Here is an 18,417-nt window from a genome sequence, read left to right as displayed (position 1 = left end):
ATAAGGCCTGGATACATTTCCTGTTAATTTTTGGCCTGAAACTTTTCCAAGAATATTCACACACATAATTTAGGGACAGAATATTGCAAGATATTTCGGACAACTCCTCTCCCCTGTGCGCTACACCAATAATTCAGTTTATTTTTGTGTTGGAAACACATTGAACTTCCTAAAAAAAAAAAAAAAGCACTCAAACTTTAAATAAAGTTCTCACATTTTTCAGTGAAAGAGAAGGATTAAAGATGATTTTGAAAGAGCATCATTTCCACACAGGGTGAACAGAGCACGGCAGTTCCCATGGGGTCGGCTGCATGCATTTAAACTCTTTCCACAAGACCACCATTGTTTGCTGGAAGCCCCTCTGCTTTTTGCTGCCATGACAGGTTTCCACACTTCATGCCGCATGGAAATCCTGTGGAGGCTGAGCTGCACCAGATGATGAAACAAGGAATCACAAAGTCTACTAATTACACTATGCTTGATTTCTTTTTTCCTGCCTTGTTGCAGGCTGGGGAGCTGTGAGTTGTCCCAGGCATCCAGCTTTAATGAAAAAGGAAGCAACTGTAAAAGAAGGGGAGGCAGCATGCTTTGAGATGCATCTCTTCTAACAGAGCAGCTGTTGGGCAGCAGCCCATCCTCGTGCAGCTCTCCTAGGCATGCGCATATTCTCTCCTGTGATAAACAGACTGAACAGGGAGGATTTATTTATTGGTCAGGTGCTGCTTTCAGCAAGCCAGACCTCACAGATCTTGGACGAAACTTTGGGTGCAAGAACAAAACTGATGCAGAGTGGAAAGAATGCACCTACATGCTCATTAACTCAGACTTGTGCAAACACTTGCTAACTCCACAAAAACACCTACACTTCTTGTTAGATGTCTACTTGGTAACTTATGCACCATTGAGACAATTTTCTGCATCTGAGGGAGGCAGCAGCTCAAGGCTCTCTGAATTCCCTTCTGGAAATGAAAGCAGGAGCAGAGCAAGGAAGGGATTCACAATCCCTGTCCCTTAAGCTCTCCTGCAGTCACTGAACAACCACCACCTGCCCTGAAGTTCCTCCCAGGCACAGGGCAATCCACTCTGATTTCTCTTCAGTGCGTGAATCTACGCGGCCAGCACCTTTCCCCATCTGCATTCCCAAAGTTCCCCAATGTGAGGCAATAACAGAGGCAGAATGCCTTCTGAGAGTGAGGGGGAAAGCAAAACACATTCACAGCCCAAAATGAACCACTGTCCCTGTAGGACTAACACACAGACCATGGCACACCGCGACACGCAGGCACTGCTTTTTCCTCTCTCGAGGAAACTCTAAGCTCACTTACAACCTGTTTTGCACAAACATTACTGCAATACAGTTATGCACGCAATAACCACAGCTCTGCATTCACAGAAATCCCAGTAACAGCCGCACTATTAAATACCACATTTCATAAACTCTCAGACATCTCTTCCATTATTTAATATTTGGATGTGCTGCTCAACTTCTTTCCACGCAGCAATTTATTCATTATTGAAAACGTTTCATGAATGCATATTCAAGTTAGTTATTCATACCTCTCAGAAGAGAAACCTCGGAAAAACATTAATAATTGAAGGCAAATTGTCGGTCTTTAGAGAAATTCTGATAAAATCCATTAGGGCTGTCAGTTCCCCTTCCATCCCCCGGTCTCTGGTATGTGAGGTTGCTGGCGCGGGCGCAGCCTTGTCAAACCAACCGTACAGTCTATTCAGTTACCCTGGAGTTGTCATGTGGAATCAAGCAAACAAATATCTTCTCTCCGTTTTCCCCAACTCCAGAACTCAAAAACAGATCAGAACAAATTCTTCACAAAGATTAACTGCTGCAGCAGCTTGAGTAAAAATGCTCGGAGCTTTGATACGGAATTGGAATTAGTTAGGAGGATTTATCAACAGCCAGTGGTTACATTCAGTTAATTAATAACCTGCTAAGAGCAACGAGGAAATTGCAGAAGTTAATGTAAGTTACGGGGCCTCTTGTCAGGAGCCAGTGGGAAGGTCGGCCTTGTTTGGTGTCTTTGGAAGGACACCAACCAAAGAAAATTCGGGAAGAAGCAGGGCACCTGGTAGGAAATGCATCCCTTCAGGTGGCACTGGGTGCATCACACCCACCCCCAGCACTGCAGACAAAGCCCCCCATGTGAGAGCAGTGCCCAGGACCTACCCAAGTACCTCTACAGCTTGCCAGCTGCTCTGGAGGAATCACATCTAAATCACTCCGGCAGCATTTTGTACGCAAGAAAACGTGCTTTCCCTCCACTTTAAGCATATCTAGATACTCTTCCCCTTAACCTTCTCTCAATAAGTAAATTTCAGATTTCCAACAAATCAGCAGTAACTAAATCCTACCCTACACGTAGCGCAGAACCAACGCAGGGCGATGCCCTCCCCTGGCAGAACACAGGAGCAAACCCACACTGGGTTGTCCCAGCACTGACATTATTCTAATAACAGCCAAAGCAGTAAGAAATGAGCCAACTTGGTGCAGCAAAGGGTAAGGTCAGGCACTCCTAGCCAGCTACTGGAAGAAAAGAGACAGCCTGCCCAAACAGAAGGAGGAGGCACTCTTGCACCATTCTTCTTAGGGCTTTTGTCCCTTTACAGCACAGTGAGAATTTAGAAATCATAGATAAAAGAACTCTTTTCCACAGAAGAAGCATTCAGTCATAGAAGTTTTCAATTTTAACAGTAAATGTGCTCAGAATAGCTTTTTTTTCCCCCTCCAGATCGTTCCAGCATTATCTCCACAACCAAATCAAAACTTAATGGTGGCTGAACACAACATGCCTTTAACAATGCTAAGAGATTATGTAGAAGAATGTGATTGCATATTCTCCACATCTTCCCTCTAAGCCAGCGTGCACATGAAGCACATTTCTTCTTGTCTCTAGGCCTAGAAGAGTGTAAAAGAGGACCTTGGATTTTACTTCTGCATCCAATTCAATTCAAGTTTCAGCACAGTGTGAACTAATGGGTTGATTCCTTCACTCACTGCAAACCCACTTTCAACTTCAGAGGGCTGGAGCACCTCTCCTATGAAGAAAGGTTGAGAGAACTGGGATTGTTTAGTTTGGAGAAGAGAAGGCTGTGGGGAGATCTCATTGTGGCATTTCAATATTTGAAAGGAACGTATAAATGGGAGGAATTACACCTATTTACAAGGGTGGATGGCGATAGGACAAGGGGGAATGGCTTTAAACTGCAACAGGGGAGGTTTAGGTTGGATATTAGGAGAAAGTTTTTCCATACAGAGGGTGGTGAGGCACTGGAACAGGTTGCCCAAGGAGGCTGTGGATGCCCCATCCCTGCAGGCATTCAAGGCCAGGCTGGATGTGGCTCTGGGCAGCCTGGGCTGCTGGTTGGTGACCTGCACACAGCAGAGGGTTGGAACTGGGTGAGCACTGTGGTCCTTTTCAACCCAGGCCATGCTATGATTCTCATAACAACCAAAGTAAGACACCCCCCAGCATTGAAAAATCTCTTCAATTTTTATTCAGAAGGAAAGCAGAAGCACAGGTTTTATGCTTACTCAAACTGCAGTCACAACTGATCACAGTCCAGGAAGGCTTATGTGAAAAAGATGAGCGTTGATCCTCTTCTCAGACCATCCATTCTCAGTGTTGAGAGATGCACGGCAGTGAGGGGTCCTGCACAGAATACATCTTCCTCTGCAGTGACTGTTCTCTGCTCCCAGAATCATCTGCAGCAGAGACAAAACCAGCAAAGACAGCAGGCTGGGGAATGCAAGGCAAAGGAAAGATCGAGTGTGAGAGACCCAAACGAGCTTTGAAAAGAAGACTGATGGCGTTACTGTGGGGAAAGACAGAGTGATGTGGCACTTCCCCAGCTACGGGCTTCAATCCCTTCCAATCTGTCTATTTGCTGCAGGGCTTTGCCACGCTAACCTCACCCTTTACAACCCTGACACATTCATACCTTAATTCTTCTCCTTTTCCACTAATGGGCTCATTGCTATGCACCATTAATACCGCCAAGATGAGGAAACTTTCGCTGATGCAAGATGGCACAGAATGGAATCTAGCAGGATCCTGACCCAAGCCACCCACTGCAGCCCTCTTGAAAGCTCCTTGACTTCCCTCTTGCTGTTTATAAAACAAATAACCCACTACACAAAGAGCACAAATTACCACTGAACCAGAATATGCTTGGAAAGACAGATGAAATTAGAGACAGCAAAGAGCATCTGAGCAACCCACGACTCCAAAGCACATAACGCACATATTAAGCAATGTGCTGCAATAAAGCAAGAAGTTTTCACGTCCATTTCGCCATCTGGGAAAGAAGAACTGAGTTTATGAAAAGAGTTCTTCCCATCCTAGAAAAAGCTTGCATTGAACCCTCATAATAGCTGTGATTAATTTGTGTCCTTTTTGAACAAAGCCCTGACAATAATGTGTTTTGCTAGACTTCTTTAAATAAACTTCTTGTTAGGAAAGAAAGATGCTATTGTTCTCCCCCTGACTAATTGGTGAAGAGAAACAGAATATTTCGTATTCATAGCACTTAGCCTAAATGAGTCATGCTATCTTCTACTCAGACAAAGCAGTTTAATTTTAATAACTACGATGCTGACAGCTACAATACTGTTCTTGCAGAAGTTTGCTTGTAAATAATTAACAATTGTTGTATAATGACAGTGGTTTTTTTGATAGCTCTATTAATTTCACAGTCAAGCTGGAGTCTCTTTAATTTAGAGTATTCATAAAAATCCACACGCACCAGCAAACCAATGACATAAAAGGCCCGTGGAAAAAACCCCACAGATGTCCTCTGAGGAAGAAACATTTCTCCCCAGGAGTAAGAAAGAGCCAATAAAAAGCATACTGACCTTAACTAAGCAACTCTTATTAGAAGATTTTATACCTTTGTTCCCCAGCAGGTATTTCCTCAAGTTTCCTTCTCCCTGTTTGCTGTCCCAGATAAAGGAGTGAATAATGATGCAGGCATTTATGAAGCAATCGTTGGTGTAAGCTGGACTGGCTTATGAGAAGTATTTCTGGGCCATACTGAATACTACAGCCCAATAATCAGAGCACAAAATGAGGCAATTACACCAAAGTGGAACGTTCAGGGTTGAAAACTCTCCTGCTAAATAAAGGTAGGCATCAACCTAATACTTCTATCAAATTCCATCCATACATACATGCACTCACCCTCCCACATTCACATTCTGCTAGTCAATTAGTGTACTTTCATTACCTGCCTGCATCATTTTCCACTTGAACTGCATCTTCTACTTCAGGCATCTATTTACACTCACATTGTTCCCACGTACATGGCTTTCTTGATTGAGCTGCACAGTTTATGAACCGTGTTAATTGAGCCACATAATTCCACTGCTGAGTTTTATACACTGCACCAGGCAGCACATGCAGTGCTGGAGCAGTGCCACTGCACTATGAGCCCTGCAAGCTGAGAAGTCCTTTAACACTTCTGCTGCTGCTGCATTTTTCACTTCCACATTCTTTTCCCTACTTTCCCACCTGAAAGGATGGAAATCTACAGTTGGCTTAAGCAAAGGTCTTCCTAAAGGTAGCCAAGAAAATGAATCAAACTATTGATGGTGGCCCAAGCAACCCTTGGAGAAGAAGTTCAGGAAAACTTACCTAAAGAGAGCAAAAGCAGCTGCTCCCACAGAGAAGAAATTCTGCCTGACTGCAATGGACTGTTTCAATAGGCACTCACGCTTCGTTTCTGGTAGAGAGCCAGAGGCCTTTAAAAGAGCCCTAGAAGCAGGCAGTAAAGGTATTAGTGATAAGAAAGCAGGAGGACATGCTGCCCTCAGCTGCCTCGAGTTAAGAGCTCATGATCAGGGCATGTCTGCTGCAGAGATACAGCGCCTGGAACCGAGATGGATCTGCACCTGCACAGCATCCTTACAACCCTCATTCACCTTATAGCTAACAGTGATTATCCTCTCAGGCTGATAGCTCATCTGTGCCATAGATGCACATTTAAAGTTACTACAGGCATTTAAGCTAAACTTCAAGGAACACAGCATGCCTTGGTGCAAGGAGCTCCTGTTTTTCCTGTGAGCAGCTCCTCCTCTTGGCACTGGGCAGATGCCACAGTAAGAGTCAGTATTTAAACAGTACTGAAACATCTGCTCAGGGTGCTTCAGAAGCTTACCTCTGCTAATTCTATACCTCACAGATGAGCACAGTGCTTTGAAAAACAGGGACATATGGAACAGTGCTTCCATCAGGAGCTCTAATGGCAGTAATGGCATCAGAGCTAAGCAGTCACAGTTGTTTTGTAACTCAGGGAAACCAGTCAACAATAACCTCAAGGGAGAGGTTATTTAAATTAATTAATACCACCGCTGGTATGCCTATGTGAATTGCTTTCCCAAACATAATTTTGTTAGCCAGATTTGCAGAGGAATGTCTCTGTGTGGAGTGAGCATGAAACCATGTACATGTAGGGTTGGAAAGGCCTCAAGAGGTGAGGTAAGCCACCTCATTATGTTGAGCAGGAGCCATCAGGTCTAGGCACATCCAATATTTTCTGTTCTGTTCTTGCTTCCCTGAGAGAAGTGCTTCAACACCTCATAATTAGGAACTGCCTGGTAGCAAAACACTCCTTCCAATTCCATTACAGATGACAAAAGATTGCTGCTCTGTTACCCAGCCTGATTTGGATGTTGTGTTGAGGGACATGGTTTAGTGGGAGATGGAAATGGGTGAACGGTTGGACTGGATGATCTTTTAGGTCTTTTCCAACCTTGGTGATTCTATGATTCTATGATTTTTGCTCTCTCAAATGTCTCTGGTGGACCAAACACCCCCTGCAGCTGCTCAGCAGCCTCAGCTTTTCCTGCCCCCATTCCTGAAGCTCTGGGTTCTCATTTGTCTTGTACAGTTACACTGAAAGTTCGTTTCTCACATCTCATCAACAGAAGAGATCTGTGCAACCTTCCTGAATATCTTCAATTTCATTAGAATCATTTCACCTTAAAAATTACAAGATCTAGTTCAAATTTACAGTCTTGGAGTACCTTCACTCACGCCAGGCTGTACACTGAGAAAGGGATTAATGTCACACACATATACAGACCAAAGACTTTATTTTAATGGCAAGGCAACAAAGAAATCCACTTAATGACAAGTTCTCTGGCTAATGTATTATTCATTTTGTTATGTGTCAGTAGAACAAAATTGTATCCATAAATATATAATGCTGTACATATCTCTTCTGCGTAGTTTACATTTATGGGATAATTGCCTGTCTATCAGTACATCGTCCTATCTTTATTCACTTTTTCACTGCTCAGGTCCCTCGAGGCCTGCTAGTGCTCTCAGGACCTTGGCACAAACCTTTCCCAGCGCCGTGCTCCTCTCACAGTGTTGTTATTTTACCCTCTCCATCCACCCATGTGATCTCTGCACTCGTTGCCCTTGCACGGCCCCAGGCTCACACCCAGCTTTTGGGGTACACGCTGTGTGGGTTCCTTGCACGGAGAATGCCTTTCCCCAGGTGGCACCAGGCCTGAGCCCTGCTGCTCCCTGTGCCCTCTCAGAGCCAGCTGTGGGCTGAGGAGCACGAAGGAGGGATGTGGTCAGTGGGCACGGTGAGGTTGGGTTGGACTTGCTGACCTTAGAGCTCTTTTCCAGCCTTAACGATTCTGTGAAGCACAGCAGACCCCGGCCATCCCACCCTGTCATAACCAATGCCATGCGGGCATCTCAGCCAAATGCTTTTGAGGCGTGGAACAGAATCCATCTCTTCCCCAAGCCCATGTCCTACTGCAGACATGCACAAAGCTGCACGCCTTCACCACTCAGCAGCAGATGAGCCTCATGGACACAAATGGGACTTCCTCAGTGCCAGGCAAGCACTGCTCAGCTGCCAAAGCCAACACGGAGCCATGGTTTGAGCAGCAATTAAACCAGCACAATGCAGACACTGAGCTTTGCTTTAATCATCCTCCCAACCCTGTGTTAATTAGCTAGACAGCAGTAACTACAGAAACAATGAGAATAGAAGTAAAATTGTATTAAAAATTCAGTAAATTATACAACATTCCTTCCTATCAAAATACTTTAAAATATTCATGCTTGAAAGTACATATCCCACAAAGACCCCAGGACTGTTCATTAGATTGCTTCCTTTCTTGGATCCTTAATTGCTGTTACCAATGAAGTGAACGGGCAGTGCTGGCAGCACCAGCAGGTCCAGGGGCACTGCAAAGATATTACTGGTTAATACAGCTGTACAGATTCTTTGGAGTAGAAGGGCTGACATGGATATCAGCCAAAAAAAGTTGTTCTTCCCTTGACGGAGCCTTTTTTTGGGTGCCATATCTATTAGGATTATGAATGTCATCGTTATTTATTTAATCTCATTTTTACATCCACACACAGGGCTTTCAACAGCACGGTGTGAGAGCTGGAAATCTGTGTCAGAAGCCCAATGGATGTACAGCCTGGGCACCAAAAGCCCAGATTTTGGAATTCAATGGGGGGTATACAGGCCCTTCCAGCTGTGCTCTGCTGCCATATCTGGTGGACTGAATGACCCCCAGAGGTCCACGCCAACCCCTACAATTCCACAATTACTGCCGTGCAGTGGGCGCTGCTGCCAGGCCTGCAGCCGGCACTTCCGCGGCTCCAATGCGGATTTCCTCCATTTTTTAGACGCCCAGGAGCTCCGACACGGGCTCAGCCCATCGCACCGCGCCGCTGCACAAACAGGAGCACAGCCCAAACAACCCCCCGGCTCTCGAGCGACCGCTCCGAGAGGGTCGCGGTCAAAGGGCAGGGCGCCTGGCCGGGACCCGGGGGTGGCGGAGGTCTTTCCCAGCTTGAACCACGCAGCGCCGCCCCGTGCCGCCTGCAGAGGGCGCTCCGCTCCCACCGCTGCGGCGCTGAGGGCGGGGCGTGCGGGCGGCTCCGTAAGGGCGCGGGGCGGTGGTGGAGTGCGGTGCGGGGATTTCCATCCCTTTTTCCCCGCAGGGTTCGGGCCGGCGGAGCAGCAGCGGCAGCAGCAGCAGCAGCTCCAGCAGCAGCAGCTCAGGGCAGGTCGGTGTGTGCCGCGCTCGCGTGCTCGCTTCCCTCCTCGGTGCCGAGCGGGAGCCGCCATGGCCAGGCAGCCCCTCCGCGCAGCTCCGCTCCCCCCGCCGCCCCTCTCCCCGGACGGAGCTGCGCTGGATGAGCTGGGAGGTGGCCGTCTGCCGGGCTCCTCTTTGGAACGGCTCTTCTTGATATCTGCTTCTCGTTTTCTTTTCTTCAGTGAGTGAGAGGCGTTCTCGGGATCCGCGCTGGGTGCGGTCCGGCCGTCCTCAGCCCTCGGGAGGAGGCGTTCGAGGTGGGAAAGCAGCTGGCAGCCGGGAGCAGCGGGAGGGTTTCGGGCTGGGAGCGCTCCCAGGAGCTCGGAAGTACCCCCTGGGCTCCGTCTTGGTTCTAATTCTTATCTCCCAGGAATAATTAAACAGCCAGGCCATGCTGGATGGGGCTGTGAGTAACCTGGGGCAGGGGGAGGCGTCCCTGCCTGCAGCAGCGGGTTGGAGCTGCGCGATCCTGAAGGTTCCAACCCAACCCATTCTATGAGTAGCACACAACTGTGTGCACACAATTCTATGAGCATCCCTCCGAGTTCCAGGCTGTCCCAGAGTCTGCAGCACTGCTCACAGTGTGACGTCCTGAGGGTGGTGAGGCACTGGCACAGGTTGCCCAAGGAGGCTGTGGATGCCCCATCCCTGCAGGCATTCCAGGCCAGGCTGGATGTGGCTCTGGGCAGCCTGGGCTGCTGGTTGGTGACCTGCACACAGCAGGGCGTTGGAACTGGATGAACATTGTGCTCCTTTTCAACCCAGGCCATTCTGTGATCCTATGATCCTGCAGCAGTTGGCTGTGCCATGGCCCCAGGGATGGCTGGACCTCTTGGTGCTGTGGGGCTGGACTTAATGAGGGGGATTTCACTTCCCAGTCATTATGTATTAGGGTGAAGTTGCAGGCAGGGGATTGTTAAGGCCCAGAATTATTATAGAAACATAAGTCACCCTTTTGTGTTGTTTTCCTTTCTCATCAACTGAAAGGAGAGAAACATTGTACCAATCTCATTCTGTTTGCAGGAGGAAAGCATTTCATGCGACAGAAGAGAGGTGGTTGGTCTTGTTTAAATGTTGAGGAAGAACTGAAGTGAAGGAGGATCCATTCGCATTGGTTCTGCTCAAACACCGTGCTACTTTTGCACTGTGAGCATAGATATGCAGTGTGTCAGTTCCAAATGATGTGGGTCTCTTGGTCTGGCACGCCTAGTCCAGATGTAAACTAACTGGAGCTGCCAACAATACTGACCACATTGCCTTTCCCTTCCAGCAGAGGAGGAGGACTTCAGGTTTGTGTCAGACACACTGAGGTTTACAGCATCCAGTTGTTCTGAGCTGGGGTTGGATTCTTTGTTTGGGTGATAGGGCTCTTTTTGGGACACTGAAGTTTTAAGAACAACAGCCAAAAATAAAGCAGTTAGTGTTAATAAGGCCAAAAAGGGAGATGCAAGGAGTGCCCATTTGGGAAGCAGTGGTGGCCTGGCTGAGTCCCAGCTCCCACTGCCTCTCAAAGCGTTCTGTTTCCTATCCTAGCTGCAGAGTTTTGGAGCAGAGAGCAGCAGGAGTTCAGGTGACTGAGCCCGAATTGCCACATTGCTCTTCTTAGCCCACAGTCCATGTTCTTTGAGTTTTTGTGTGCACTAATCAAACTAGAATGAAGATACTCAGGTGTAGTTTTAAATACCACGTTCAACCTTGGTTTTCTTTCTTTTGTTTTTGGTCTCCTATATTTTGGATATATTGAAATGGACACTTGGGATGAAGTTGAAGTGCAGTGGTATCTAATAAAATGTGTGGTTTGTGTCTCAGTGCTTACAGATGGTTGACAGTTCATGGCATAAGGCCTGCCCAGCAGTATGTGTGCTCTGATGCTTCTGCCTTCTTAGTGGATGCTGACACCCTGTTCAGCTGCAGAGTGCCAGAATGGGAAGCTTACCTGCAGTGCTGCTCACAGATAATTTTTAACTTTAAAAATCATTTGCAAAGATGACTGCAAAGCCCAGTGACTTCACCAGCACGAGCTGAATATCTCCTACAGGCGAATTCTCAGCGTATGAAAACGTGTTTGTTTTTATTGTCTGTGTGGTTTAGGTCCCATGATGATAGTTCCCTTGAGAGGCAGCCAGCTTCTGCAGAAAACTTGTTCCAGCACTGAGCGCTGCAGATACCTGAAGTCTGAAAAGAGAAGGAAAAAAGCCAATTTCTCACTGTCTAGCCAAGTGAGTCCTTTCATTTTCTTGTTGTTTGGGGACTTTTTGGGGGTGGGTTTGGGCTGGGATTACCTTTATTTACTTTGTGAATGTTTACATAGTAAATACTTTCCCAATTTCCTCAGCTGTCTGACAGGGTACTGGATCCCTGACTGGTCTGATGGGCTACTTAGATGCAGGCAGGCATAAGAGCTTGTCTGCAATCTGAGCATTAAGGGATTTCCTTTTCATAACATTAGCTGGAAGTGAATTACCTGGAACTCAACACCACGTTTGTGTTTTGTAAATGTGAATCATAGAATCACAGAATCATGGAATGGCCTCGGTTGCAAAGGAGCACAGTGCTCATCCAGTTCCAACCCCTGCTGTGTGCAGGTCACCAACCAGCAGCCCAGGCTGCCCAGAGCCACATCCAGCCTGGCCTTGAATGCCTGCAGGGATGGGGCACCCACAGCCTCCTTGGGCAAGGAGAGGGTGGAGTGTTCATTAAAGAGAGCATCCTTACTTCACTGGAATAATGCTAAACATGAAAATCAGAGTTTTGATATAAGTACAAATCTTGTTTTTTGTTTACTTTACCCTGCAGCAGTTTTCTGAGCCCTGAGCGTAACTGGCAATCTCTGCCTAACGTGAGCTCAGATTAAAGTGGTGCAGTGGTATAAATCCAGAGCGTTGCAAATAGTTGTCAGGCATTAATGAATGTGATGGACCACAAAGCATCTCTTCTTTCTTGGAAGTCCGACATCTTTTCTGTAAGCAATAAATAAGAGCAAGCATCTTATGGTTAACATCATATTCACACTGGCTGTATTTGTTTCGTTGAATTTGGCAGGTTTGTTTATGAGATTGGAAATAGCTGTGATCTCAAGCATCCGTCTGCATGCAGAGGGTTTTCACAGCAGATATTCAGCTTTGGTAAACGGATTTGCGGATTTGCATGGGGTAAAAATGGAGGCAGAAATAAACTTCTGAAACTGAGCCTCAGTCCAGAAGTGATGGCTTCCCAGCTGCATGCATATGCTTTCAATATCTCTGCAGTAGAGAATAGGAGTCTGTGTATAAATGGCACACCGTGGATTTGGCATCTTCTGGAAGAATGTGTGGAGAATGCATGGGAGTACTGCAGCGTTGTCGTAGGACTGACTTCCATTGTCTGCTTTCTGTTTGCTGCACTACCGTAAGTTTCAAGTCTTTGGCAGCCCTTAGATTGAAACATGAGTAATCTTGCCTGAAGCCTTTTTCACAAGCTGCCTTTTTTTAAGTTTATCTTGGATATGTTTCTCTGCATAATACAGATATATTATGCCAGAGAAGCATGTTGTTCATGTTTAGAACAATATTTGGTGGTTGACAAATGAGCTTGATGTACTGTTCTGTTGTACTGACTTGACACTAATCTCTGCCACTTAGAGAAAATGAGAATAAATCACCTCTTCTCCCTTATCTTCTCCACCCTGAGATGTGTGCACACAGCATGCTTGCTGCAGAGACTGGCTCACTGTGTATGTAAACCACATGCCATGTCACCAGTGCTGTTGAGCTGGGTCCTGCCAGTGAAATTCAGACTAAGACCAAGTCAGGAACACGAGTTACTGCTTTGGTAGTGCAAAACCAATTGCTGTTGGGAGAACTGGCACTGGGTTTGGATTTCCAATGTGAAGGTAGGAGATGGCAAAAGGAAAGTAGGAATGCTGCTTGGAGGTGAAAGTGCCCAAAACAAAATATGATTGTCCTCATAACAGGAATATAATTTACTGAACTAATGAAAGGCTGATGGAAATCAAAATCAGAACACGCTCAATAAGCTGTAGAGCTTTTGAAATATGAGTTGAAAGGAGGCTTTACATTCAGAGTGTCACGTTAGCCACTGTGTGATTCATCAAGACGTGTCTAATGGACTGAAATTTGGGATTGCTTCATTGTTCCCATTGTGAATTTGAAGAACAGTTCTTCAATTTCGAGGCTTAAGTGTTGTTGTCAGCTCTCACAGAAGCTTTGTTCGTTCTTAGCCCTTCTGTTAAAAGCATTTCCTGTTTCAGGATTTCAAAGGCTGGTATTTCCAGCTGATGAGTGCGAAGCGATGAAGGCATAGTTTTGGTGTCCAGACTGATATTTCACTGCAGAAGACACACACATAGCACACACACAAGTTCACGCAAGCAGTAATGAAGATGTGACACGGTCAGCACTAGTGACACTGAGTTTTCCTTCTGAGTGTCAGTGGGTGTTGCTCTGATGGGTCTCTTGTAGTTCTGTTGTTATTCTTTCCTTACTCAGACTTTGAAAATTGTATGTTGCAACTTGTCAGGCATTTTTGGCTAACAGTGTCTCCCAATTCTGGAATTTGTGCCAGTCAAATTCACGTTGCCTGTCGGGATGGAAAGGTGGACCAAGCGCTGTCTTTGGGCTTTCTGCTGTGTTGGATGGCTGGAGATGTCACAAATCTGATAGGCTGCTATTTAACAAATCAACTGCCAATTCAGGTAATCAGTCAATATTTCTACTTTCTGATATATCCTTTTCAGAATGTCTCTTTAAACTCTAGGATGCTGTGATAATACACAGTCCAGTAGGCACCACGGCAGAAAATAGTTTTACATTCTGCTCACTGATCTACTATCCATAAAGAAAAAATGGTCAGAATTTCTCAGATGTTTACTTTGATACCATTATGTGTGGCAGGAACCATTTCGCTTCTGCAGTCAGCGTTACGAGAGACTTACTGGGATGAACTGGGAAACTCCCAGTTAATTTTTCTTTCAAAGTTAGTTTGCAGAGCAAACAGGGCTGGATGCAAGTTGTGCTGTTCAGCTTCTGATAGATTAAGCTACCGTGCTGCAACTACTCTTAAAATTTCCTTTTGTGTATTTGATTTTAGGAGAAGTGTTTAATAACAGAAACACCAGTTCAAAGAAGCTGTTAATCGCTTACAAATCCAAAATTACAGTTTCTTCAGTGAAGGGAGGGCTTCTCTGGAGGAAGCAGTAGTTGTCAGTGATAGGTCATTTGTGTCTGAAGCTTTCTTATCTGCTGCTCTTATTTTCAGCTCTTCCATTTTCTTACTCTTTACGCTGCATCGATCTGCTGCTGTCCAACTTGTTCCTCTGAATGCTTTTCTTCCTTCTTTTGGCACTGGCTTTCTATTTGGTGTGCACGTTATTATTAAGAAGCACAACTTAGTTCTGATGGTATTTTGTGCTATGTGTACTGAACAAGCAAATGTATCTTCTCTTTCAGACCATCACTGCCATCTCCTACGTTAACATGGATATCATTTTGATTTCACAATTTGCCTATTGCAAGCTCAAGAATTGGAAGATGATGAAAGGTGAGGCTTTTTAACAGTGAAAACATTTTCCTTAATGCAGGTTCTTCACCTTGATGTTTTCTGCAGAGTTTAAATAAAGCCTATCTAAAAATGGGGTACGCAGATTCCAGCTGGAGTTGTTAGGCCTATTTCTTCCAATTCTCTCAGCCTTTTGTGAAAATTCTTTTCTTCTGCCTTTCTCCCCTCCTCTTAACCACTCAATATCTGTCAATACTTTCTATGTAGTACAGCCAGTTTATATAGGCAGGAAATGAAGCCAGAACCTGGTCCCATATTATATTATATATATTATATATTTGCTCCATATTATATATTTGCTCCATGGTTTTACTGTCTACTTACAGAGATCTAAATATACAGAGAAGTTGAAATTAAGTGTTATTTTTTGTGTGGTTCAGTTAGTTTCTTCCGTGCTGATTAAAACAGGACTTCATTTGCTTACATCATCAGATAACTTGACATCTTCATGCACTCTGTTTCAATGCATACAATTTAAAGGCATTCAAGAGGAACGAAATTACTCAAGTTGCTTTGTAATCACTGGCAGTAGTTGTACTATTCAGTCTACCAAACAGACTATTGAAATAGAAGGCAGAAAGCTCTGTGCACATTGCATGCAATCAAAAACAGTAGCTCATCAGTCTTAAAAAAGCAAAGGAAGCCCGTGGTGTAGCGGGGGTAACAAAAAGCTGAAGGAAAGCACATGCCTGCGCAGCACACTAAGTAGGATAAATCCAATTCTTTCAATATGGTACTGATAATAAAGCTGAGGATAGGGCAGTGCTGAAGATGCCTCCTTCCCACTGCCTGCTCTTGTAAACAAAGATGGGATTTTGTGCATTATAACTGCCCCTGCCTGCTTCAGCTCAACTCTGCATAGCTGGATAGGGAAGAATGGTATTTGTGAATAAAGCAATACAAGAGAGCTCTCAATACCCAGTTCTAGAGCTCTGACCATGGACTAGTTGGTCAGTTTTGTGAGTTGGTCGCAATCCAAGCACAGGCTGTGAAACCACTGTAGTAATTCCTGTCCCTGTGATACAGGTTGCAGGTCTATGGGGCAGGCTTCTGATACCATACAGCCGTTTGTTCCACTGGTGACAGTCACCATAGGAGCAGTGCCTGTTAAAGGAATGCTCCTGCACTGCTCCTGCAGTGGTTCAGTAGACACTGTGTGTGATGAGCAGGGCTGGGGACAGAGCCCAAGGAGGTGGAATCTTTAGGCTGAAGTGAGACGTTTACATGTTTGTATTGTGGATGAAAAATAACCTTAACAGCAGGTGTTATTTTCCAACTCATTTGCTTGTTATTTTTATCATTCTAGGCAGCAGAAGGCTGAAGAATTTCTGTATAACCTGGATCTTGATGTGCATAACCCTGTGTGTTGTTTTACCCTGCCAGCTGTTTATCAGAAAGCAAGACCAGAGTTCAGCAATGGAAAGAAGTATTGTAAGTGCTTACCTGCTTCCATTCCAAGAAACGAAGCTGACAAATTCAGCGTCTTGAAAACATTGTGTGCTTTGAGTTTTCAAGAAATTTGGGTGATGTTTTTAACGATGCTTCAGAAGCCATAAATGTGGCACCGTGTGGATCTCTAAGTACGTACCCTACATTCCAAAATAAATAAGCTGCAAAATAGCTCCCTGTATTTCGGGCTCATTCTATCCCTTGGGTTATTAGGATGTGCTGCTTTGTGAAATGACACGTCCATGTGTTGTCTTTCTGCCTGTGTTGGGTACTGCAGACATCCATGGAGAGACTGTGTAGTGAAAAGTGCAATCAATAACAAGTGGGGAATTACAATTGTACCTGCTGCTGCTGCTGTCACTTTACCAGCAAAGTTCACAGGCTGTTCTAGCAATTTGATGGCCTTCGTGTTAATGCCGGTAAAATAATTGTAATCCAGCAACATTGCCCAGCAGGAGAGCAGCTTATTTTCAAAATACAGCTAGAATGAGAAAACTAACAATTTAGTGGCCCTAGCGATGGGTTTTTAGTTTTGGCTTGAATTATTGTGCCCAGGCTTTTTTAGCAGAAGAACCGGATTGATACGAGTGTTATGTCCTGAAGCCTGGTGCCGATTTTGATCTCGGTCTCAGCCGTGACGCAGCACTGTGCATTGTTGTGAGATAAAGATGAAACACTTTCTCGTCCTTTTTGGTCATTTGAAGAGCAGCCTTGAGCTGCTTTGAAAGTTCTGTCCAAAAAAACAGCCGGCGGGCTCTCAGTTTAAGTCTCTGAAATGCTTGAGAACATTCTTGCCAAAATATATGTCCCTTTATTTTTCAGAACTCTCTCGATATGATTGAAATGTCAGGCTTCGTTTGTGGCTATATATCTTGTGTGTTTTACTTGGGAAGTAGATTTCCTCAGCTGTATAAAAACGTAAGTCTGTTTTTGGCTGAGCATACTTGTATATTTTACCAAATGCTCTGCGTTGCTTGAGATTTGGCCTCAAAGTGTGAAAGCCTCCCTGGCTTTTGTGACAGTCTAAAACGTTAAAGAAGGGTTTTCTTTTCCCTTTCAAAAGAGGATGGTGAGAATTTTAGGAAAATGATGGTCTTTGATCAGTAGAAGGGTATTGATTGGGCAGGAAAGAGGAAGGTTTACAGTTGGATTTAGGAGATACATAAGCAGAAATGTGCTTTGTGTGATTGTTCTCATGAGCAACTGATGCCTCCCTTATTTTTTTCCCCAAACGATTCTACTTTAAGAAACCAACTGTAGGATCAAAAACTGAAATCACAGGAAAAGTAGTTTAAAGCTTTAGCCCTTCTTTTTTCCCTTCAAAGATATCATTACTGACTTTTTTTAACATGCCCATATTAAAAAAAATAAAAATAAAAAATGAGAGGCTATAGAAGAAAAAATCCTGCAGGTTTTACATCATCAAATGTATATGGATCTTTTAGTTGGTTATAAGAAGGTTTGGTTCATTTCCAAGCTTATTCCTATTCCCCTTTCCTTACCTTTTCCATTCCAGCTGGAATACAACAACCTTTTCAAAGGGCTCTACTGTGCACACTGATAGAGAAACAGATTGCCTAAGAACTAAATATCATTTGGAAGCAGATTATCCTTGCTGCTTTGCACCTACATAAAAACTACGTTAAGCAGAGCTGCTTCTAAGAGCTGTAACAATTTCAGTTGCTTTCAGTGGTGTGTGCTGAAAATACTGAGCTGTGAGGGTTCAGGAAAAGATGGAGAGGAACAACTGAAAAAAATCTTTCAGTGTGTGATAATAGAAAGTGCCAGAGTTATATAGAAATGTTTACTATGATGCATCTTAAAACATGTTTCTGTATTAACCTCCTTGTCTTTAGTTTCAGAGAAAGTCAACAGAAGGCACCTCTTACCTGCTGTTTGCATTGGCCATGCTGGGAAACTGCACGTATGGCCTCAGCCTTGTCCTAAAGATGCCTGCTGCTGGATCTGTCCGGGCCCTCTACTTTTTACACCATCTTCCATGGCTCCTTGGGAGCTTTGGAGTTTTGTTCCTGGACGTTTTTGTATCCTTTTCCTGTTAGAGCTCGAGTTTGTCAGGTTGGGCTTGTCTGTGTTTACTGATGATATGAAAGGTATACAGGAAAGCTGCATTGCAGAGGTTAAGTTCTGTCTTTCAGCATCTTTGCTCTTAGCTCTGTTAACTCCAGGTGTGAAATGGGATAGAATGAAGAGTAATTTCAAGACCATGCGGTGCTAAAGGACGCTGTGTTAATCTGTTCCATGTTCAAAGGAAGTTCTTCACCAGATTGACTTGGAGCAGTTCAAGAAGTTAGGATTCCCAG

The 18,417-nt window shown here is 44.8% G+C and overlaps 1 protein-coding gene across 1 annotated transcript; it reads left to right on the top strand.

Annotated features, from left to right (window-relative positions):
- Nucleotides 1-12,141: 12,141 nt before the first annotated feature.
- On the top strand, nt 12,142-18,156 carry LOC306949658 (lysosomal amino acid transporter 1 homolog; the record flags this gene model as incomplete). The annotated part of the gene is given in 7 exon segments (XM_079539651.1): nt 12,142-12,187; nt 12,190-12,478; nt 13,655-13,784; nt 14,539-14,629; nt 15,954-16,078; nt 16,919-17,014; nt 17,953-18,156. Coding segments are annotated over 7 exon segments (981 nt in total).
- Between the last annotated feature and the right edge of the window lie 261 nt (nt 18,157-18,417).

This window comes from Tetrao urogallus, assembly GCF_951394365.1.
Source record: "Tetrao urogallus genome assembly, chromosome: 9".
Lineage (NCBI taxonomy): Eukaryota > Metazoa > Chordata > Aves > Galliformes > Phasianidae > Tetrao > Tetrao urogallus.
This window is presented reverse-complemented; position numbering and strand designations above follow the sequence as displayed.